The following is a 24,295-nucleotide window of genomic DNA, read 5'->3' as shown; positions in this document are numbered from 1 at the left end:
TCCAAATGATACAGTCAATAAACTAATGTTAAAAATGCCACTAAAACCAACCAATAACTTCTTGAAATGTACTGAAATGATACCAAAACCAACCAACCAATAACTTCTTGAAATGTACTGAAATGATACTAAAACCAACCAACCAATAACTTCTTGAAATGTACTGAAATGATACTAAAACCAACCAACCAATAACTTCTTGAAATGTACTGAAATGATACTAAAACCAACCAACCAATAACTTCTTGAAATGTACTGAAATGATACTAAAACCAACCAACCAATAACTTCTTGAAATGTACTGAAATGATACTAAAACCAACCAACCAATAACTTCTTGAAATGTACTGAAATGATGATTTGCTTAAGCATATACTTAAAATATGGCAACTTCAAATAGCCTTCTCATATTCAATCCATTCCAGGTAACCAATTATGTCAAGGTAAACACTGTTTGCTGAACCCTGGAGAGCATCAAAATAAAAAAATTTTAACTTAAAATTCTAAAAACTTCAGACTAATGCAACCCAATTTAGGCATTAAGATTTTATGAGCTAATGCCACTATACCTCTTCTATAACCTATTAATGTATTATCAAAATCTCTGCTTAGCACTTGTCATTAAAGAGAACTTGGCAGAAATACTACAAAGCACATCAGTGCATGCTAGGGGGCAATTTAGGTGATGTAGTCACTGCTGTGCCTGTCATTTCAGCCTAATATGTAGAGAAAGCAAAGTCGACTTCGTCTCTTCTGGAGTCAATGTCTTCACCCCACCAGCCTTTTTGAACATGTAATGCTTTCCCATTTCAAGCACAATTCAACCTAGCCTTCTGTTCAAAGATCAATGTGAACAGTCTAAGCATAGTATTTTCATGCTTTCTAAAGGTTTATATTAATTGCAAATAGAAGTTTGTGCTGATTGCCAATAAAGGTTTATACTGATTGCTAATAATGTTTATACAGATTGCTAGTAAAGGCTTATACCAATTACTAGGTTTAAACCGATTGATAGTATAGGCATATACTGATTGCTAATTAAAGGTATATACTGATTGCTAATTAAAGGTTTATACTGATTGCTAATAATGTTTATACAGATTGCTAGTAAAGGCTTATACCAATTACTAGTAAAGGTTTAAACCGATTGATATTATAGGTATATACTGATTGCTAATTAAAGGTTTATACTAACTGCTAGTAAAGGTTTATATTGATTGCTAGTAAAGGTTCATACTGTTTGCAAGTAAAGATAAACAAGTTTATTTTATTTTTCCTTTTGTTCAGTTAGAAGACATGGCTTATACCCCAAATATCCATCACAAATTGTGGATAGTAACCTATTTTCAAGGTTAGTGTCTCCCACAAAAGCAAAGTCATACAAATATTTTGCTAAATCAAACTACTAAAAAAATGTAATATTTCATAAAGTTCAATGACTATTCCTTCATTTTTATATGATTTGGTTTCAAGGCTGTGTGAATTGACTATTTTAAATGAATGTTTTGAATACCATAAATTCTGAACTCCTTATACTCATTTCTCCCAATTTTACTGCCAATTTTCCCAAAATCTGAATCCAGTTTGGACTCTGGTACATTCAATAGACCAAGAATCATACTAGTACATTCAGTAAACCAAGAGTCATACTGGTACATTCAGCAGACCGAGAGTCATACTGGCTTGATTTGATCAATAATTAAGCATAATAACTGTATTAAAATACATTTGGAAGGTTGACATTAGTGTTTGTACCAGTTCACATTAAGCAAAGGGTAACCTGTATTAGTTCCAGGTAATCTCTGCAAGCTTCTTTACGATGTAAAGCAGAGTTGCATTTAGGATTTAGTCAATTTGCAATTATCTGCCCCTAACGTTGAAAGAGGAAGGCCAGTCTGGTCATAGTTAAGGAGTCCCAATAGGGCACAAAAAGAAGAAGAAAACTTAAAGTTGAACAAGAGCGTTATAATGTATCCCGTTTATTAACTGGTGTTAAAATATGAAAATGAAAATCCATATAATCTTTCTTTAACTCAAGCTTTATTTTACACTTAATCACCCTAACCAGGGTGCATTTCCATCAAGCTGTCAACCACTCATATGTCCATCTTTAAGTGTTGAAACAGCTCTGAATGTCTGAAACTGCTGTCACATGAAAATACAAAGGAAATAAATAATCTCCAACAGCACACCCAGTATAGACTTCTTTGAAAGTATAATGATGAACGATGGGTCAACATAAAGATGAGTATTATGCATGATTTGCTGGAATTACTATCATTAGTGTCAAGTTGATCATTCAAATTCACCAACTGAACAAGGTGTAGATTACGATCTTCTACTCTGATCTGGTGGGGGGGGGGTATAGTCACTATATTCTTATGTGACATTCAAAAGCGGATCACAGGATGACTGCCACATAAACTCTCTATTCCTGATACACTTTACATCATACCCAAAATAACACTGCAAGAGTCTGAACATACAATTCATTTCATGTTACCTAAATAAATTAAAGATTTATGTAATGCTATTTGTCTATTAAGGACTTTTATTTTACAGATATATAACTCTACCATGTTTTTCCCAAGTTGAGCCACATCAGGTTTATATATAATGAACTTTTTTTTTTATGGCCAACTAACTTCAACTGGTTTGAAATGGAGATGAGCCATGTCATGTTTGTACATTATGAACTTTTATTTTACAGCCAACCAACTCTACCTGATTTAAACCGGAGTTGAGCCATGTCATATCTGCCATAATCCCTGAATACAATTAAACCGCCTGGCCTGAGATAGCTAGCAAGACAGTCCACAACTCCCTGCATCCTGAAATTAAACAGCTCATAACTATTCCAAACCTATACAATATACACAAATACAATATCAAGTATATTAAAGTTATATATATATTTTTAGAATGATGACTGTATATACATGCTTGTAAGTCAAGTTCAACATCAAACGGCACAGACCTAGATCTGCTATTGGATAATCAGGGCCTTTTATTAGATTTAATTTGGAAAGCAAGTTGCCAAAGTAGGCAGATGGGTAGGGGATGTTAGGAGCGCCTCCCCCAATGGGAATACAGGTGTTTTTTTTTTTTAAACGTAGCAGGGTGTAAAGTAACAGTAGCCAGGTGAGTCACCCAGCTCCTGGATGACAAGGAAAGCCCTGATAATGATCTGGAAGATCCGAATCTATGAAATTTGTTAGGAGTTTGTCAGTAGACCAAACACAGACCCTGATCTGCCTACAGAATATGCAACAGCAGAGTTGTGTCTATGTTGTCTGTAGTTGGACTCGTCCTATTTCAATTGCTTTATTGCAGTCTACATCTTGTAAAGAAAAATCTCTTTTGTCAGAAACAAATACCAAGGGAGCTTCTGTATAAAAGGTGTACAGGATTATTATCAAACTCAGTGAATTCTCTCAACTTATGTACCACACATTTTTTTCACATAATCTTATATTCATCATCATCATCATCAATCCATTAACCCAAGAGGTTGTTGGGGCACCACAGTTGACATTACAACCAATTCTCTCCATCTTTCCCTGTTTTCTACTGCCCTTTGGGAATCTCCAAATCCCATGCCTGTCTACTCCTAAAGGATGGATGGACATTGCAAAATGGATGTCAGCTAAAGGATGGATGGGCATTGCAAAACAAATGTCAGCTAAAGGATGATGGACAAAATAAACATACTATAAGTTCTTTTTTTCTACAATAGTAGAGCTAAAAAGGCTGCATGTCAGATGGATGAACGGATCCATAGATTTTTATATATGCTCACCTCCAAAGAGCATGTGGTATACAAATACTTTTAGTGTTATGTTTCTTTTAAAATTTTGTTTTAAAAGTTAGCGCAAAAAGACATATGACTTAAAATGCTGAATGGCAATTAAAAACCTAACCAAGCCATCATTCAGGGATAGAACGTATCATCTGACATGTTTAACTTCTCTTGACATACACCTTTCCCTCAATATCTTGTGCACAAAGTGGGCAAACCTGCCAACCCTGACAAGTCTGTCTCAGTAAGGAAGTTTTCAGTAAGGTGTAACAAAATATCATAAACTTTTACTGTAATTAAAAGTTCGGTATTCAGAACGTGCAGCGACGATAAACATTATGTTCAACTGAAAAGTTTGTAAAGAATGCGTAGACTTTATCTACCACTAGCACAGTTGTACAAATTTTAGTTCCAAACCCTATGAAGCTCAACGGCTTGTTGCTATCTCTCAACTTGATGTAATTCTTGGAAATTCCATTACACATAACAACTTCAATCATATTTCCTGCCATGAGTCATACTCAATTAGGCACATGATGTCCAATAAGCATAACTGTGTCCCTTCCAGCTTATATTCTCAAGAATCTGAATATTCCTTTTTATTTTTCTATGTTGATTATTAACACCTTTCAAGAGGCTTATTTCCCCTTTTGTCTTAAACATGCAACGCTTGCTGGATGCCATTTTAAAAAAATCCTATGATCAACAGTTTGATTATGCAGACGATTAGCATGAACAAATATGTACAGTTTAACGTGTCTGACGTGCTGCTGTAAAGTTAGTCTGGATCCCTGACCAATTTCACTCCTTCTAATATGAAACCCAGATCCAAATTAAACATGAACAAATTTTCCGGATTCTTCGGCAATGATCATTTTTTCGTAGTTTTTGCTTGTTTGCCTAAGTTTGTATTTTATGGGTAAATTTCTTAAGACTTATGGCAAAATTGTAAGAGATGGCAAGTCTGAGTGGGTCCAAAAACATAGACCAAACTATAAGCATTGGAATGAGTTACCTAGGGCCCTTAAAAATTTAATAAGGTAATGCCATCACCACTGACTTGGGGGAGGGTGATAACCAGGCTCTTTAATGGCTTGAGTGTCAGTTTATAATCACAATGGCAATAATTGTCAATAAATACCTTTTCTAAACAAGCTGTTTGCTTTTTGTATTAATTACCTTTATTTTTAAGATACACAACCTCTTAAAGATCACTAACAACATTTTCCAATCAGCCATCACGTGTATGTGAGAACACTGTATATTATGTTACTGCCTTTTGTTGCTGCTTATTCACAATAAAAAATTCCTTTCTTAAAAAAACTTAGAACATTTATTTCGTGAAACAACCATCACTGTCAAAACTCAATTTTTTTTATTGTTCTATTAGTAAGTAATGAAATTAGTAAGTAATAATGCCATGATTTCATTGCAAGAAAACAAAGATTCTTCTCAGCCTTGAAGTAATCTCTAAGTGCCAATACAAGAATTTTAAATTCACTATACTCTCAAGAACTCACTTCACTCTAATGAACCACATCTGAGAAACAAAGCTTTTTATTTATCAAGTACTCGTTCTGCTTTGTTGCATCACTATCTTTGATCACATTTGTGAATGAGTAAGCTAATTAAAGGTAGTTTCATTAAATTACTTACTAATATTGATAACAGTGTTTGATCAACTGAAATGAGTTGACCTGACAAATGACCATGACTGCAAGCTCTTATGCAGGTAGGATTTACATGTCTTTTTAACTTTTCTTTTATTCCACCCCATTTACTCTGATTTGACACAAAGACATAATTAACAAGCTAATACAAAGCAGGTCTTCTTTTAACTGAGTGTAATAGTACAATAAATACTTCTGCAAGTCAGAGATGAAAATACAGTTGGCACTTAGGTTCTCGTGGACATAGCTATGATAGTAGATTTACATTTTTTCACATCTGAATACAAAACAGCACATTGCATTTACGATTACACTAAAACTAAATTATTATTTTGTTTTTTTGTCTGTATTCTCATACTAATCCATATGGATTTAGCAACTTTCTGACAAGAATTTTAACTAACTGCCGATTCAGGTAAGTAGCAAAAGTAGATATATGTTTTTCATAAGGTTTTCTGTAATTATGGTATGCAATATATATACTCTTTTTATGTTCAGACTGTGCTTTTTTGCCACTCATTTTAGTAATAATTACGCTTATACCTCTCGGAGTGGGGGTAGGGTGGGGTGTGTGACGTGTATGAACTTACAACAAAGCAGTTCAGTTTCTCATTTAATATAATTTCCGTTTGATTGGGAACTTGGTTAACCAATCTCTAGGATCGATGGGTACATGGGTGACTTTTCATAAAATTTTGACAAATTACGAAATAGAAGTAAAACAGGAATTTCATCTGACAAAGCTTATTTAATTGGTATTTATTAAAGTGTTGCAACCAGAAAGCATTTGTGACATTTTCATTGATCAAAATTTGGTCAAATACTGTTAATTTGTAGTGTACTGAAAATGTTCTTTGGAAAGAAAAATGAACAAAATATGATTCCTTATTAAGCTGAGAATTTCTTGATGTTTATTCAAATTTCTGGATATTAGCCACCATTTCTGACAGTATAATGAGTGACAATTCAAGGTTTCATTTACCAATTGTGATCACAATTTTCTTCACATTAAACAAAATGGGGGGGCAATTTATGTTTTATTTTCTAGCAAAAAGAATTGGCTCCACGCCTGACCACACATGATAAGCAGGTTTATGAGTTATCGAGGGAGTGGTGTATGTTTCTAACAGCACATGAAAAGTTAACTATTTTCATGATTTAAAACCCCATAAATTATATGAAATCTGAGATAGCAGTTTCTCATTCTTAACAACTTGTCTCTTTATTAAAAAAACCCACACAACTGATAATTTGAACCAAAATTTGAAACAAACATACTTGCACTTGCAGAACCAGTATACATACATGCTCTCTCTCTTAGAACAGTAAGTAATTCTAGATCCATCTGACACACACGATGACTGGCTCAACAGCACTAACAATGGTATTAAGTTTCATGTAACAAATGAAGCACCCTCTGTGAGAAAATGGTGAATCTATGTGTCAGAAAACTGAGAAAGTAAAGGTCGATATCTCCCAAACTGATGGACCGATTATTTTACAGCTGTAATAAGTGCAGTGAACTCTATTAATAGAGATTATATTGTACCTTGGTCTATATTTTCCCCCTGATACTATTTCCAACTTGTCTGTCCATTTTTATCATCCTGAATGAATATCATCATGAAATGACATTTGTTGCAATACAAGATTCCCTTTCAAACTAACTTTAGTTGCACAAACAACTGGACTGCAATGAAGCTAGTAAGGGTTGCCAATTCCTAGCCCAACTAGCCTGGGAAATTAAACAATATTCTTGTTCACAGCGAAATTTCATGCAGTTACCCAATTTTTACATAGAAGAAAAACAACTAAAATTTTGCAACCATTTTTGCCTGCATTACCCTTGCTGAGATTCAACAGTTGCCCCCCGACCAATGTCCATAAATCATCGCACAGGACAAACTTAAACAATAGCAGCTGCTTCATAGAAAATGACCATAAATGTTGGCATGAACATAATATGTGTACTAAGGAATAACAATAGTGGCTGCCATAGCTTACTTGCTTGGATGGATGGCTGACAGGACGAATATCAAAATGATAACATCCAAACTATCCTTTAGCAATGGAATGGAGGCATCAGAGTCTGTTAGGTCCCACACAAAGGCATGGCATCGTAATGGGTTGTAATCTGGATGCTCCTATTTAAAAGACAAGGAATGAACAATGCTGTCTGGAGACTTTATACCTCTGGAACCTAGATGTGATCTCTCTTGCATACAAATATTTTATTCTTATATTTCAACCATTTTCACTTCATTAATCTCCAATAACTTCAAATGCAACCACAAAAGTAATTTTAATTAAATGTTTCATGACATAAAATTACACAAGACACATATATTGCACATAGAAATTTGATTCTCATTCAAATTACCTCCAAGAATGCTAATGTAAATCAAAACCACAAATATTTAAAATGTGCCGTAAATTCAACTATTTTGGTGGGTATAAATTTTTCAACTTTTTGTGTAAAATGGGTTTAAACATACATAAATTTATGACCTGGGGAAGGAGTCATACTGCTTCTACAGTAGAATACATGTTTATTGGGGAAGGAGTTGTAATGTTTCCATAGGAGGATATATGTCTAGTGGGGATGCAGTTGTGGTGTTTCCACAGAAGGATATATGTTCTTTGGGGAAGGAGTTGTACCATTTCCACATGAGGATATATTTTCATCAGGGATGCAGTAGTACTATTTCCACAGAAGGATATCTGTGTAATTTTATCATTTGCTTTTCAATGCCATCCAGTATTGGATCAAACAATGATAGATTGTAATTCTACAAAATAATGACATGCATGCTGGCAATGTAACTTATGCAAGAGTTAAACAACATTGACATGCATGTGAAATTCTCTTGAAATCCTATTTTCTGGTATTGTTAGGGTGCAAAGATCAAAGCCTGGAACAATACATCACTGCATTAATTAATAATATTGTAATCTTGACCTCTCATAGAAAGTACATATTGTCTGTTTGATTCCAATTATAATAAACTTTTTCTCCAGATACTTAGAGTTCAGTACAGTTAATGTAATTTCCATTGCCATAACACATATCAAAGTTAGTAAAACCTTTAGTGTCACCCTTTGGGGCCCGAAGTTGCAGAGTGGTTATTTCACTTGTCTTTACACATTACTCACATATCTGACCCTTATCTGCAAGAGTTCAACTCCAGTCTCAACTAATGTAGGTATGTTAGAACACCTGCCATGGGTTAATGGTTCATTCCAGGGTCTTCCCAGGTCCTTTCTCCACCAAATATACTGTCCACCATGCATGGCATGTACTGATTAATGTTATTAAAACCCACAACTACTTTACCAGCTTGAACATGAATCTGGAATACAACTTCTTACATGTTTGTGGGAGAAATACTAAATATGTTGGCATCATCTGTACCAATTTTGAAGCACCTGATGTTAGAACACTTTGTATTAAGTTTGGTCAAATTCTGTCAAATGGTTTTTGGACAGTCATTTAAAGGATTTTAATTCTTATTAACTGTGGCCATATTTGAGGGTAGATTTGTATTATTCATAAAAAAAGGTTTTGATACCAGAATGCACCCTGCAAAATCATGTGCAAACTGTTCAGGTAGTTTTTTAAGAAGACACTGAAGATATCAAATGTGAAGATACAAAGCTTAATGGACGATGGACTAAGAACCCTACCACAAGCTTGATTGGTTTTAATGCAAGGTGCGGATTTAATGTTACAGCCAATTTCTACTTGCTATCTCATTGTTTACAGGGCCTTGAAAGCTAGCAGTCCTGTGCAAGCACTTGCCTACAAGAACAGATATTCTTTGAACCAGCAGTATGACTCCCCATATCCTACGACTGAGTCAAAATAATTACCTTCACCAGGTCAATGGCTGTCGTGGAGAAATCAGAGCAATAAACCATCAGGTTAGGGTTACTGAAAAAAAGAAAATATGAGAAAACTGTGCAAGTGTCTGGAGGTTAAATCTTTGTCAATGAAAGTTTTAAAATATTATTTGACTCAAATTATTTGTGATGAATACTGCTTCTCCTGTAGATGACATGCTGCAACCAAATGAATTTTAAACATTACTGAATCGAATAATAAATAACTTTAGAATAAATACAGGAAATTGCAAATATATATGCAAAGAATTTACCTCTTATACTAAACAACTGCTTATTAAAGCAATTGATTAATATTTTTTATTAATTATTTTATCACTGTAACTAAGAACAAAAGTGGCACAATATACACCAATCTGTTCAATTATCCTTTTTGCTGGAACTTTGAATGGAAATTTAATGTGCAGAAACCATTATATTTACTGGATTTAACATGGCCTTTAAACTCCATACAATAGGTTGTTCTACTGCCCTTGGTGCAAGCGATACAAAAAGCTTAGTTAAGAAACTTACTTTAGAACAAACGTTATTCTGCAAGACCCATTTTTCTTTGATACAGTTACCCTGACCTCTGACCCCCAAAATCAGTAGGCCTTTTTCAAAACAGAGTTGCAAGTCAGCCAGTAACCTGAGTGCAGTATATGTTCAATAATTAAATTACTGTGCAGAAGTCATTTTTCTTCCTCCAGTCACCTTGACCTCTGAACTTTTGACTCCCAAATAAATAAGCTTCTTCCTTACCTCAAGTGCAAAGCATTTCTGATAATACTTGCACTTCCAGTGAAAGCTAGAAGATAATGATTCCAAGTTGATGCCCAAATTGTGCAAGTTAAATGTTACTATATGCAGTGTATTAAACCTCAAGATTAAGACCAGACAGTTGGGGGGGGGGGGCAGAATGCACACAAAAGAGGGTAGGACAGAACTTTGGGATGACAGGATGCAGTGCCCGACTAAGTGGAGACCATAATGCCTAATAGAAAGATGCAGGAGCACCTGTTTCACACCTGCCTAATAGACAAATGTAAGAGCACCTGTTGCACACCTGCCTAACCAACAGATGCAAAAACACCTGTTTCACATCTGCCTTACAAACAAATACAAGAGTAGTTGCCCAAGAAATTACGAATCTTTATGAAGACATTTATTCCAATACTGTTTATCACATTTATCATTTTTAAAAACTGTTTTAAGGTTTCTCAATTTTTTTTATCATCATCCCTATTTTATGGCATCTTTTGTCCCATACTAAATGGCCTCATTGCCAAGATGCTTGGTGTCAAAATTGGCCAAATTCTAGTTATAACATTATTGATGGTTGGTTGATTGATTGTTTTTTTAACTACCAACCGAGATAAAAAAAGTAGATATTTTTAGTAGTAATAGCCATATCTAACAGTGGATCTGCATCATTAGTATAAATTTGAAAATATGGTCAAACTCTGCTGAGCAAGTTTTGAAAAGTCATTTAAAAATTTGGAAGTGTTTAGTAATGGTGGCCATATCTGATTGCAGATTGGTATCATTTGCACAAATCTGAAAACTAAAGAATACTTTCTGTCATAGTAGTTTATGAGAAGTTGGTTGTTTTTTTCCCCCCTCTTAGTAATAACAACCACTCTTGGTTGATGACTGTAAAGGCTTCATGTAAAAACATGTGCAAACGGGAGTTTGTGAGAAGAAGTTATTGCAAAGCACAAATGCAAAGAGATGATGGATGACACAGTATGGATCATACTTAGGGCTCAATTGACTTTATGGTTAGGTTAGGTAAGCTGCAAAGATTTCTGCAACTTACTTGGTTGCTTGCAAAATGGGAAATACGGTGTTCCCTACACCACAGCCAACCTGAAAAAAAAAATCATACTAATTACAGACAGGACAAACCGGTAATCTATTTGACACTAAACTACAAAGGGAATACTTTGCTTCTGATCTGAGTATCTCTCGTAACACATCACTGCAATCCATTTGACAACAAAAATTCGCCTTTAAACAAAACATCTATTTACTCTGAGCTGATGTATCTCTCTGAGCCCCCACCCCCAATAAAAAAGAAAAGAGTTCCAGGTTGGCCTGTGATTGCTCACATGGCTAACATGCACCTAATGTAAGCAAGAAATCTGAATCAGTATGATGCTTTCTTTTGAAATTTCATCTACTGCTGTTGATTGCGTATCAGATGCAAAGTCACATAAAAATATACATAAAAATTCATTGTCTGTTCACAAAGCAGAATTAAAATCCTGTCAAATATAAAGTGTGTTAAAAGTAATATCCATATCAAATACAAGATAACTATATAAATAAGCATAGATGTCAGTCATAAAAATATCATTCAACACCTTAACAATATTAGCATATTTACCAACACTGATTAGACCTGGGTCATAATTACCATCTCTCAAGTGGTAAGAAGCTAATGAATAATATGTAAAATATCTTGCTCATAAAAAGGAACCCATATATTTTCATGATACAAGCCAAAAACAGGCTTCCAGAGTGGTAATACACACAACCAATCAAATACAAGATCACACCATTGATATGCATGGTTCCGAATCATCATCAAAATTGTCCAAGATTTTGATGACGTAAGAATATACATATATTCCATGTTTGAACAAAAGTCACTTCCAGCATGTTAACAAGTTCAGCTAATTATATATTCATAGATCAAACCTGGATCAGAAATATATCTTCCAAAGTGGTAAGGTCAGCCAACCAGAGGCAAGGTCACCTCAACAGAATGCATAAATCATGCTCCTTTTTTAACTCATCTGAAATCTTGACGATAGTGGATAAGAATACATTCCAAGTGCGATCAAACTTTTATCAGGAAACTTTGATCAGGAATACTGCCACCAGTGTGGTAAAAAGTTTAGGCAATCAAATACAACATTACATAATTAACATGCATGGATCACACTCATTATCAAACTAATCCAAGATCTTGATGATGTAAGTCCACATTTCAAGTTTGATCAAAATAATATCAGAAATATGTCTTTCTGCAGGATAGAAAGCTTAATTAACCTGATTCAAGATCACTAAATTAATATATGGGGATCTTGTTCTTTATCAACTCATTTGAGATCTTTAAACAAAATCAGTGTGGAAATGTGCCCTCAAGAATGGTAATAAGTTCAGCAATTGAGATGCAAGATTACTTCAATAATATCTCACACATTATCAAATTCATATGTTCAAAGGAGAGTTTAATGGTGTAAGCATATGTAACAAGTTTGATAAAAAAAAATGGATCAACAGAATGTATCAAGAGTGGTAACTGATCTGATGTGAATTCTCGTTAATATCTCATCACTACTGAACTTTTGACAAATATTTTGATGATATAAATCCATATTCCATGGTATAACTGAAACTGGACAAGAAATATGGACTTTGGTTGGTAACAAGCTATTGTTGATGGATGCACAATGAACCATGCGTGAAGAACAATATCAAATGCAATCAAGTCAATGCCACTACACACTTTTTCATTATGTCAAAAGGTACTTGATCTAATCTAGCCAATGCCACTACATACTTTTTCATTATGTCAAAAGGTACTTGATCTAATCTAGCCAATGCCACTACGCACTTTTTCATTATGTCAAAAGGTATTTGATCTAATCTAGCCAATGCCACTACACACTTTCATTATGTCAAAAGGTACTTGATCTAATCTAGTCAATGCCACTACACACTTTTCCATTATGTCAAAAGGTACTTGATCTAATCAAGTCAATGCCACTATACACTTTTTCATTATCTCAAAAGGTACTTGATCTAATCTACCCAATGGCACTACACACTTTTTCATTATGTCAAAAGGTATTTGATCTAATCTAGCCAATGCCACTACACACTTTCATTATGTCAAAAGATACTTGATCTAATCTAGCCAATGCCACTACACACTTTCATTATGTCAAAAGGTACTTGATCTAATCTAGTCAATGCCACTACACACTTTCATTATGTCAAAAGGTACTTGATCTAATCTAGTCAATGCCACTACACACTTTCATTATGTCAAAAGGTGCTTGATCTAATCTAGCCAATGCCACTACACACTTTTCCATTATGTCAAAAGGTACTTGATCTAATCTAGCCAATGCCACTACACACTTTTTCATTATGTCAAAAGGTACTTGATCTAATCAAGTCAATGCCACGTTACACTTTTTTATTATGTCAAAAGGTACTTGATCTAATCTAGCCAATGTCACTACACACTTTTTTATTATGTCATAAGGTACTTGTGCTAATCAAGTCAATGCCACTACACACTTTTTCATTATGTCATAAGATACTTGAGCTAATCAAGTAAATGCCAGACCTGTCAACCCTGACGAGTCCATCTCAGTAAGGCAGTTGATTTTTTTCCATAAGATTGACCAGTTTTCAGTAAGGTGTAACAAAATATTAATAACTGCTATTGTAAAGCTGGATAATGTAATTAAAAGATCGAATTATCGATGATAAACATTATGTTCAACTGAAAAATTTGTAAAGTATGCGTAGAATTTATTTACCACTAGTACAGCTGCACAAACTTTAGTTCCAAACCCTATGCAACTTTACATAATTCTTGGAAATTCGTTTCCATTTTGACATGACAACGGCAATCATATCTCCTGCCATGAGAGTTACTCAAACTGACAGGTGATGTCCAATAAACGTAATTGTGTCCGTTCCAGCTTTTATTCAAAAGAATCTGAATACTCCTTTTTATTCTTCTGTGTTGATTGTTAACACTTTTCTATAAGCTTAATTTCCCTTTCACCTTAAACATGCATCGCCTTCTGGAAGCCATTTTTTAAAATTATATAATCAACAGTTTGATCATGCAGACGCTTCGCACAAACAAATAGGTGCAGTTTAAAGCGTTAGTGTCGCTGCTGTAAAGTTAGTCTGGTTCCCTGAATAATTTCACTAATTCTAAGACAAAGCCCGGATCCAAATAAAACATGGATGAACCAATTATGCGGATTTTTTGTCAACGATCATTTCTCTGTAGATTTTGCTTGTATGCTATAAGTCCATATTTTATGGATAACTTTCGTAAGACTTATGGCAAAATAGTAAGAGTTGGCAGGTCTGCAACGCTACTACACACTATTTGATGATGTCATAAGGTACTTGAGCTAATCAAGTAAATACCATTACAAACTTTCTCATTGTGTCATTAGGTAATTTGATCTAACCTAGTCAATGCCACTAAACACTTTCTGATTATGACATAATTTACTTGATTTAATCAATCATTAACCAATGCATGCTTTTTGATTATGTTGAAAATTGTATCAAGTAACTAAATATACCAACCTCAAGTATTTTATACTTTATATGTTCACCAGGGTAGCCATCTTTTTTTCCATCTGATTCTGTTACATCTTGATCCATGCTGGAATATGCTTGAACATCCCTTAAATCTGTGTTAACTCTCTTCACATTTGGGCATTTTCTATTAATTTCTTCTGTACTAGCTACACAGGAGGCCCCTGTGCAGGTGGGGCCTTCTTTGATGATGGATTGTGCGTCTTGTGAGTGTATTTCTGAATTCCCTTCCATACCCATAGTACATCCGATACAGTGCAGCTTTTTCATCTCCTGTTCATTTTGTTTCACTACATCCATTTCCTGATGAGAAGGATTCCCTTGAATAACTGTCTGAGAAGTTTCACCCTTGGGCCCTGGAGTTGCCTCCCCTGCTAATAGTTCTGGGAACTCCGTAAACAGCCAATGGCGGTCTTTAAAAAAACGGTTCTGATGCTGCGTGTAAAATTCATTCCAGTACTCAAAGGCATTCTCTTCAAACTTTTCTGAAACATCAGCATAATTTAAAATTACATTTTAACATTTCTTAACTACAGCTTCAATCCAGTTTGCATATTTACCGAAACGTATATTATACTTCCATTAAAAACACTGCAGAATCGCTGCATCACTTTTCCTCTCTTTTTGAAGGAGATACAGCCATTTTGAAACAAAAGCTTTTATTTCTTTGCATTTATAAAAATTGGAATTTTAAACAAAAAGTTGAAAAGTTGGAATTTCCTGACTTTTAAACAAAAATCCATCAAGATCCATAGTAAATCAAGATAAGTGGCATATCTGCAAATCCAAAGTTCTAGACCTTCCTCTGTCACCCTGATCAATTTCGCTACAATGTTTCATTTTAAATGTCAACAAACCTGATGAGATTATACTGAATTTTATAATTTCATTATTGGTTGCCACTAAAATATTCCTCCCACAGTTGCAACACAATGTGCATAAAGCTAAATATTGTTCCCTTGTTTTCTTGTTATTTCGACCCATGAAAATATCATATTCCATTCCACGATTCATTACACTAATCTCTCAGTTTCCTTGACATTCTGCTTTCTTTATCAGCAGCAGATGTATCCATTAATTTCTGTCAAGAAAATCAGGCTCATCAACCGTCTTATGTCTGGCACCAGAGAAATTATGTTAATTTGCCATCAGAATAGCCCACATATAATAATCGCATGAGAACATGATGCCAAATTCCGCTGATTGTATGATGATTAGCATGAGAATCTGTATTCCTCAGACATACAGAATAAATCCCCAAATTTTGGCACTACTTTTCTAAATACAGTATAGGATAACATGCATGTGTCCCAAACATCTTGTAAGGATTTTAATATATGAGGCTTTTCCTCCCATGATATGAGGTGTCTCTTTATGGTAATACTACCTGACTATGAACTGACTCAAGCTGGAAAAGATGATTCAGTTGCTGATTTCCATCAGCATAAAGCAATTACAATGATTTGATTCTGTCGACAGGGTTGCTTGCCTTTAAAGAACCCAGGCAGAAATTATAAAAAGAATAATGTCAGGAATAAGGTCAAGGACTATTGTCCACAGACACATGATGAGGGATATCTGACAGTTGTAAATAAACATACCTTTGTCATGTTCTGGGACAGGGCTAGATAACTGCTGGCTGGTGATCCGTCTGGCTTCCTCCTCTTGCTTCTCATCCCACACCACATTGTCCCTGAAAAGTACAGCACATTGTCATTTATGCATATATATTGCTGTCAGGTCTCTAATCTACAGGTCCAAAAATCTCATCAAGTTACATGAAGCAGTGTAGGCATGTCTCCGTGTGCCTTCATCAGTTAGACATGAACTAAAGTCTAGAAACTATCTACAACAGATATACTGAGAGACTAGGGTTTGACTGCATGAAACAGAGAACCATCATATCTGAATGCTAGTGATATGGCAGAAGAACCAATAAAGACTAGGGGGTTGGAGTAGGGGGGAAGAGAACCGAGTTAACTGTTATAAAGTGCACCCTTTCAAATATTTAACTCTAAATCTTAATCTACAAGCAATTTTCACCAAAAGTAACCTCAGTTTTAATGTGAAAAGGATTCAAAACACTTCACAGTAGATGAATCGTGTAATACTGTAAATTATATAGGATGTCTTACATAGCAAATAACTGATTCATGTAATAATGTAAATTACATAGGATATGTCTTTCATGGCCAAAATATGTGATTTGTATAATATTGTAAATTACATAAGATATGTCTTACATACTTTTGAGGCTGCCATTTTGTGTTATCCAATAGGTTTTTTTCTCCTGGACTTTTAATAGTAATATCATTATTGCAATATCTGACATGAAAATATGTAAAAATATTAATGTATGGTGACTAAAATTTTAAATTTCTGTGCACACTTCTCCCTATTTTTTCCAACTTCATCGAGATAATAGGGTCCTGCCTGGACCCTAACTTGAAGAAAGAACAAAAAACGCACCTGAAACCAATGCTAAGCTTTTGTATTACTAAGATTTCTGGTATGGAGAAAGATACAATTATGGCTTGGACCTAGTAACATATATAATGAATATCAATGGAATGAGGGAAAATGTCAGGAAGGATTTATTTACCAACTTTTAATTAAAACATTTCAAAATAATCTCTGAATCTTTGCATTATGTTGGTTTAACCCCATAAGCAAGAACACCTTGTTAATATGCAATAGACATATACCATACTGAACTCCTGTGAGATCCATCTCATATAAGCATATATCTGAAGTTTGAACTAAATCAGATAAAATATATGGCTTTCAGAATCTTTACAAGCTCAGCCAATCTGATAAAAGATCACCTCATCAGTATGTGTGAATCTTATTATAAAACTTCTCTCAGACCTTGATGCATTCCAAGTCTGATCAAAAATGGGTCTGAAATAGGGCCACCAAAGTTGTAACAAGGTCAGCAAGAAGATGCCAGATTACCTCATTAGTGTGCATGAATCTCACTCAAAATCTCCTCATTAATATGTGCATACCTTGTTCATTATTGGCGCTTTCCAAAAATCTTGATGATACAAGCATATATTCCAAGTCTTCCCAAAAGTAGATCTGTATTACAGCCTTGTAAATGGTCATCAAAATCAGATACAAGATCATCTCAGCAATATGGGTGTATCTCGCTAATTACCAAACTAGTCCAGCATCTTGATGAGATAAGCATATATTCCATATATTTGATTGGGTTCTTCAGTATATACAGTAGGTTATCCCAGAACTGCTAAACCCACATGCAGTACATATAGTTGGATATCCCAGAACTGCTAACCCCACATGCAGTATATGCAGTTGAATATCCCAGAACTGCTAACCCCACATGCAGTACATACAGTTGATATCCCAGAACTGCTAACCCCACATGCAGTATATTTAGTTGGATATCCCAGAACTGCTAACCCTAAATGCAGTATATACAGCGGTATATCCACAAACTGCTAGCCCTAAAATGCAGTCTTTACAGTTGGATATCCCCAAATTGCTAATACCTAAATGCTGGTATCTTACCAATTGTTATAGCTGAAGACATCTGTCAGATTATTGAGAAACCTCCCTCCCCCTGAAGGCCTGGACTTGTGGGTCTTACTGTGGGGCCTGATTGTGGAAGTGCTGAATCTACTTCTACAGCACCCTACACCATCCAGAGCTTGTAAACAGTGAGATTCCAACTTGGACCACAACTTTGGAAGCAAATGAAGTTGATTTTGAAGTTTATTCATTATTTCTGCGCAAATCTGCAAAATTTAAATTTGTTTTGCAAGTAAAACACATTAACTTTACTTCATATCTCATACTATACATATGTTTAAATGAAAAAATGGGCTGTCTGGGTTAACAAATATATCGTATATACTCGCGTATAAGCCGAATACTTTAGGAAAAAAATAAAGGCCTGGAAGAAAGGGAATCGGCTTATCTGCTGGCCAATGTATAAACTTGATAGTTTTAGGTCTTTTTAATGACTAATGTAATAGCTGTAAATCTTAGACCACGAAACAAAAACATTTTCTGTGTCCTAAGACATAGGTATGTAAAAAAAAAGTACCTTTTGGTGACACGACAATTATTAAACTTTTAAAGTACCATAATTGTTTTTTTATTATTATTTTGCATGTGCATATTTTCTGATTTCTCCAACATGAAGCTAAATAAAGGTAAATACAGACTTTATAATTTGTGGGCCGGTTGAGTTTACCAGTGAGACCATGCTGAACTATAATGTACAGTACTTACAGTGCAAAGCGTGCATACGGTAGCTTTAATGGACAAAATGGACAGCCTTTTGAAATATGTGGGCACCTCAAAGCAACAAATAATTGTAAGATTTCAAAAGGACCTAAATTAACACTCAATCAAATCAAACTGGACTCTGACTCAGATTAATGCTTATAAGACCAAATAAAAAAAGTATGTGGTTCTAGTTTCCTCACCAAACCTAAAGAAATGTTGCAAAAAAAGACCAAAATGATTTCAAGAGATAAAAATAATTAACAAAGGGTTGTAACTGTGATAAAATTTAAAGTCAGGAAGCAAATGACACCAATTTCTAGTTTATGCTATAAAAGTATGTACCAACCAGAGGTCTCACTAGGATTTTAAAACTAGGAGTCGAGGACTTATAATTGGGTAAAAATCGGATTCCCACCAGCAAAGGTTGCAGTCCCCTCCCACGAACATGTTGAAGTGGCTAAATGTCCATTACAATGCCAGAAATAAACAGACACAAAACTTTGTCAGTTTTAATATTCTACCCTATTTTCTTTCTCTTCAATGTAACCACACATTGGTGGGAGGAGGCCAAATGTATATCAGTATATAAGAGGTTTTTTCTTCGAAAAAAATCAGAATTATTGAGCAAGTACTGTAAAACTGTTATGTAAAACATTAATTATCTATTGAGCTGCCTGATTTAAATACTGAAGATATGAAATTGGGTCTATTTACATTAATTTTCTATTTAGCTGCCTGATTTATATACTGAAGATATCAAATTGGGTCTATTTACATTGGTGTTTTAAGGCATACATTGGTCTTTTATGGCACAGCAACACATACACAATCTTAAGTGGCAAAGCAAATGGAATAAAGTGATTTGCCAAAGAAGGCATCACAGTATCAATGTACATTCCAGAAATGGAAAAAGGGAGGTCCAAGGGGCATTAAAGACATCACAAACTGCCTCAGAAGTGGGAATTCACTTATTCAATCCTCAGAAGAGTCATCGTTCCATACTCAGCATTAACAGGTTAGTGTTAGGACTGGTCAGCCTGGTGTCAGGATAAATGTGACTGGGTAGACACAATGCTACATGTCTGCGGCATGATGCCTCAGTGCTAGACATCACTATAAACTGCAACAGTGCAGACATAAAAGCAATATCACTGAAATTGCCAAAACTATGTTAAAAATCCAAATCCCCCCAAAATACAAAATTACAATAATAATAAGATCCTGCTGACTTAGAAGTTAGACTTACTGAACCAGTTTGAATAAAATCTAATAAAAACAAGACTTTTTAAAAAATGTCAAAAACTTCATATCAGTTGGAATTGGGTCACAAATACTTTCTCTGAAATGACTGGCCTAGTGGTTAGAGTGTCTTCCTCAAGTACGGGAGGTCATGGGTTCGATCACCTGGCGAGTCATACCAAAGACTTATAAAAATGTACTAACAGCTGTCTTGCTCGGTGCTCAGCATTAAGAGGTTAGTGTTAGGACTGGTTGACTTGGTGTCAAGATAATGTGACTGGGTGGGCCATCATGCTACATGTCTGTGGCATGATGCCCCAGTGCTAGACCTCACTATAAACTGCCACACTGCAGACATCATAGCAATATGATTGAATTTTTTTTACAGCTACGTTAAAAATCCAAATCACACACACATTCTGAAATGAAACAACGCTCAACCAATTACATTCAAGTTAGCCTCATAAATATGCATTTATCTTGCTAATATAAAACCATTTACTCAGCATGATACATACATGGTCAGAAAAAGAGATGCTAAGTTGTTGAAAAGATCAATTAAACTAATACAAACTCATCTTAACGACAATTTACTGACTTATTCATCTTGCACATAACTGTACACATTCAAGATCTCGATTCAAGCTGGATTAGGAATACATTCTCAAGAGTGGTAACAAGCACAGAAAATCACATGCACGATGACCATGTTAATATGTGTGGATCCTGTACATACACCTCATGTGAGACCTAGATCATATGACCCAACATCTTAAGTTTGATCAATATTAGATTAAAAATAAGCATGGGGTATTTATCACACATGTAAGGTAAACCAGTCAACAGTGAATTGCAATTTCCATTTTTTTTCAATGAAAGTTATATTAGAACCCACCACCCTTCTCTAATTTGGCCAAGTGCCTAAGGATAACAACGATAAAAGTTTTTCAAGCTTCTAGTTAAGGATTCTAATACCAGACAATAATCTGCTTCTGTCATCTTGTGATTTGCACTTGGTCTAATAGGTCTTCACTGAATGAAATGGCACGAAATGTGTTTCACTGGCCATTTCCTTGGTTGAGTTCAGCCTTGCTCTTTCAGTTACTGTAAACAAATCAATATTTACTAATGATAAATTTTTATATCACAAATTTCTTACTCTATCTGTAATTTACCAAACTTCAGGTTGGGGTAGGAGGCGGTAGTCCTTGAACAACAAGTTGTTTTCTGCTTTTTTTGTGCTTCTGACATTACTGGTGGCAGAGACCAACTGAGGCACAATTTTTCCTTAAAAGCATCAGAAATTTAGATTGATGACATATCAGTGGAAGGCAGAATTATCCCAAGGAAAGAGCAATATGTAAAAATTGTCTAGACAGTGACTGGTGCGGACTATAGGAACTGGTTAATGCTGAGGGCAAAGCTGATGTTACTCATGACTTATGTGATGGTGCCTTCCATACATGTCAGCAATTTTAAGTTCTTGTCAATAACTGATGGATATACAGGTGTTCTCTTCTGACAGAGATTAATACTGAAAAATGTGGTATTCCAGGGATGGTCCTGGCTTTTAAAAAGCTGTCGCCAAAAAAATCGCCAACCTCAATATTTTGTCGCCAATTTTCAAAAAGTGTCGCCAGAACAAGTAGTGTACATTTTTTCAAGTGTTAATTTAGTCTATTAATGTAACAGGCAATGAAAATTACAAAAGATGGGTTAGTTAATACTCTAATTACAACAAGCATTAACAAAATGTTACAAAGTGTTACATGAAGATCCGTCGCGATTTTAGGGCTGCCCACTTGTTGAATGCAGTTTCAAAGTCTAATTTTTCACATCTGTACATGCTGATTCTCATTAAATTCTCGAGAGATGAGATGCAGAGTTTATTTCTGATGTCAGTTTTTATGAGGTTCATCTTACTGAATCCACATTCACAGTCTACAGTGCTGACAGGTGACACCAGTAGTCTCTCAGCAGCCCCCCCACCCCCCTTATGGCTAAGTTCACAAAGCTTGTAGTGATTTGCTTCCTAAATTCCAAGAATGATCACTGAATGCTGTATAAATTTTCTCGACTAACAAAATAGGATCTCCATTCCCACGAATGAAACTTACACGAGTCAACACCTGGCAATACTGGACCGTATATATAAGCATAAATTCACACCCAGTTTAGGTATTCTTTCACTCCTGTATTTTAAGAAATAAATAATTATTATTAATTATGCAAAACTGTTTTTTTTTTTGCTATTTTTTGTTGCGGAGTTTAAGTCTCTGCAGCCGTAACACGGGATTGATGGCAAAAGGAAAAGATCAATGAGTAAAATGCTGCACTGGCGACATATATAATTGTGATTGAGATTTTTTCCATTTGCTTTGTATTTATACGCAGTAGTCGGTGCTTCAAAGGTTATCTGTTTTCTATGAAGGTTCAACAAAACTATTGTATTGGTATATGTAAAAAAAAAAAAAAAATAACAGAAGGATTAGCCATTCAATTAATTGTATCTGTTCTATTCGCGTCTTCAGAAGTCGGTCAGTTGTAGGTAGAGTTCGGTAGCATGATTGACTGTAACACAGCATACAGTACTCAGCCCAGATGTCAGCATAAGCAGATTATGATGTAACAATGTACTGTAAAGATGGGGTTGTCAATACGAACAAAGGATCGTTTGTGTAACAGATTGATTCCAATGCATTGCTTAGTCAAGATTGTGGCTTCCTTTCATTCTCCCTTTTAATTTATCCAGTCCAAATCCATGATTGTATGTACAAATTAAATAACCAAAAAGTCTGTCGCCAAAAAAATCGCCAGATGGGATATTTTTGTCGCCAATAAGGAAAAAAAATCGCAATTTGCGACATTGGCGAAGCCCAGGACGATCCCTGTATTCTGAAGGATTTAAATGCCATTGCTCAAAAGAAGAGGGGTTTGACTTACCGTTCACAAACAAAGATCAGTCAAAAGACATTTATTAATTATTAGCAAGTGGCCCAATATTCCAATCATCAAAATGCTGATGCTCCAGCCACCATTAATGTAAGAAAGAAAAAGAAAGGTGGAGAACAACTTTATTGTTCTATGGTTGGGTGAGGGAAGCTGCATTATTTCTTTTTTATATTTCTTCTCTGGTCCAGCTAAACACTAAGCCTGACAAAGTAACATAAAGGCTGACAGCTAAAAACTAGTCTTATGGTTTGGTTAGTTTATTCATCAGTATAATTTACAATGTTAATACACTTTTCTAATTTGACTTTGTATGATTGTCAGGCGTTGTGAGGCTTTGGACGGCTTAGTCAGCTGTGTGGATTTGTCACCTTTTGCCGTGTTGAGTATCACCCGTTTGTATCCATTCTGGGTGTGTCACAAAGTGGATGTTACCATTCAATTCATGATGCTAAATTACGTAAACAGATTTAGGTTTGTATACAGTCCTACAACGTGAGACAAATCACCAGATATTTTTGTTCTATGTGCTACGTCTTACCACAGGAGTCTGACGTTTTATCAATATAGTACGGCGAAAAATCTCTGACATGAAATCACCTTATCGGTTATATAAATGAACCGATAAGGTGATTTCATGTTGTCAGAGATTTCGTCGTACTTTATTGATAAAACGTCAGACTCTGGTCTTACATTGTAGGACTATATAAGTTTGTATATATTTTGCACATACAACAAAAGAGATCGAGATATCTACCATGCATTGTGTTCAAAGACATTTTTAGGATCTGTTAAAATTCTGTTTCCAAACTGAGGTCTTTTCTCATTATCTCCTATATCTTGAGCTTGTTCCATCATAACATGTGTAACGCCACGTTCTTTCAATACTACTCTCAATGAACAAGATCTCTCCTTTTTAATTAATCATCCGGTCAGCTTCGGCGTCGATCGCAAAACTACGTTTAGGACAAACATATTCGGATTTAATCTGCTATTTCTGCTAAATTCAAAAAAATGTCCTTGGATATCATCCGAATTACTCTCGGCTATTACTGCAAGACAAAAACATCCCTCCAATTAGACGTGTGCTGTAACATCCGTACACCGGCGGTATTTTTCCCTGCTGTAAGTACCA

At 35.0% G+C, this 24,295-nt stretch overlaps 1 protein-coding gene across 3 annotated transcripts in view; it reads right to left on the bottom strand.

Annotated features, from left to right (window-relative positions):
- LOC149779466 (tRNA N(3)-cytidine methyltransferase METTL2-like) overlaps positions 1-24,092 on the bottom strand; it is a 32,681-nt gene extending 8,589 nt beyond the window's left edge. The window contains exons 1-9 of one of the 3 annotated variants that reach the window (XM_089940150.1): positions 23,918-24,026; positions 21,187-21,315; positions 18,250-18,476; positions 16,317-16,408; positions 14,704-15,200; positions 11,168-11,217; positions 9,340-9,400; positions 7,474-7,613; positions 2,725-2,831 (exon numbers count right to left, since the gene is read on the bottom strand). In XM_089940150.1, the coding sequence (XP_089796276.1) occupies positions 2,725-2,831; positions 7,474-7,613; positions 9,340-9,400; positions 11,168-11,217; positions 14,704-15,200; positions 16,317-16,408; positions 18,250-18,476; positions 21,187-21,210 (1,198 nt within the window). In that variant the 5' untranslated portion in view covers positions 21,211-21,315; positions 23,918-24,026. Of the gene's footprint in view, positions 1-2,724; positions 2,832-7,473; positions 7,614-9,339; positions 9,401-11,167; positions 11,218-14,703; positions 15,201-16,316; positions 16,409-18,249; positions 18,477-21,186; positions 21,316-23,917 lie in introns of all 3 variants that reach the window. The other 2 variants (XM_089940151.1, XM_089940153.1) reach the window with 2 other exon arrangements.
- Positions 24,093-24,295: the final 203 nt, after the last annotated feature.

Source organism: Sinohyriopsis cumingii, chromosome 17 (genome assembly GCF_028554795.1).
Source record: "Sinohyriopsis cumingii isolate HCF-2022 chromosome 17, ASM2855479v2, whole genome shotgun sequence".
NCBI lineage: Eukaryota > Metazoa > Mollusca > Bivalvia > Unionida > Unionidae > Sinohyriopsis > Sinohyriopsis cumingii.
This window is presented reverse-complemented; position numbering and strand designations above follow the sequence as displayed.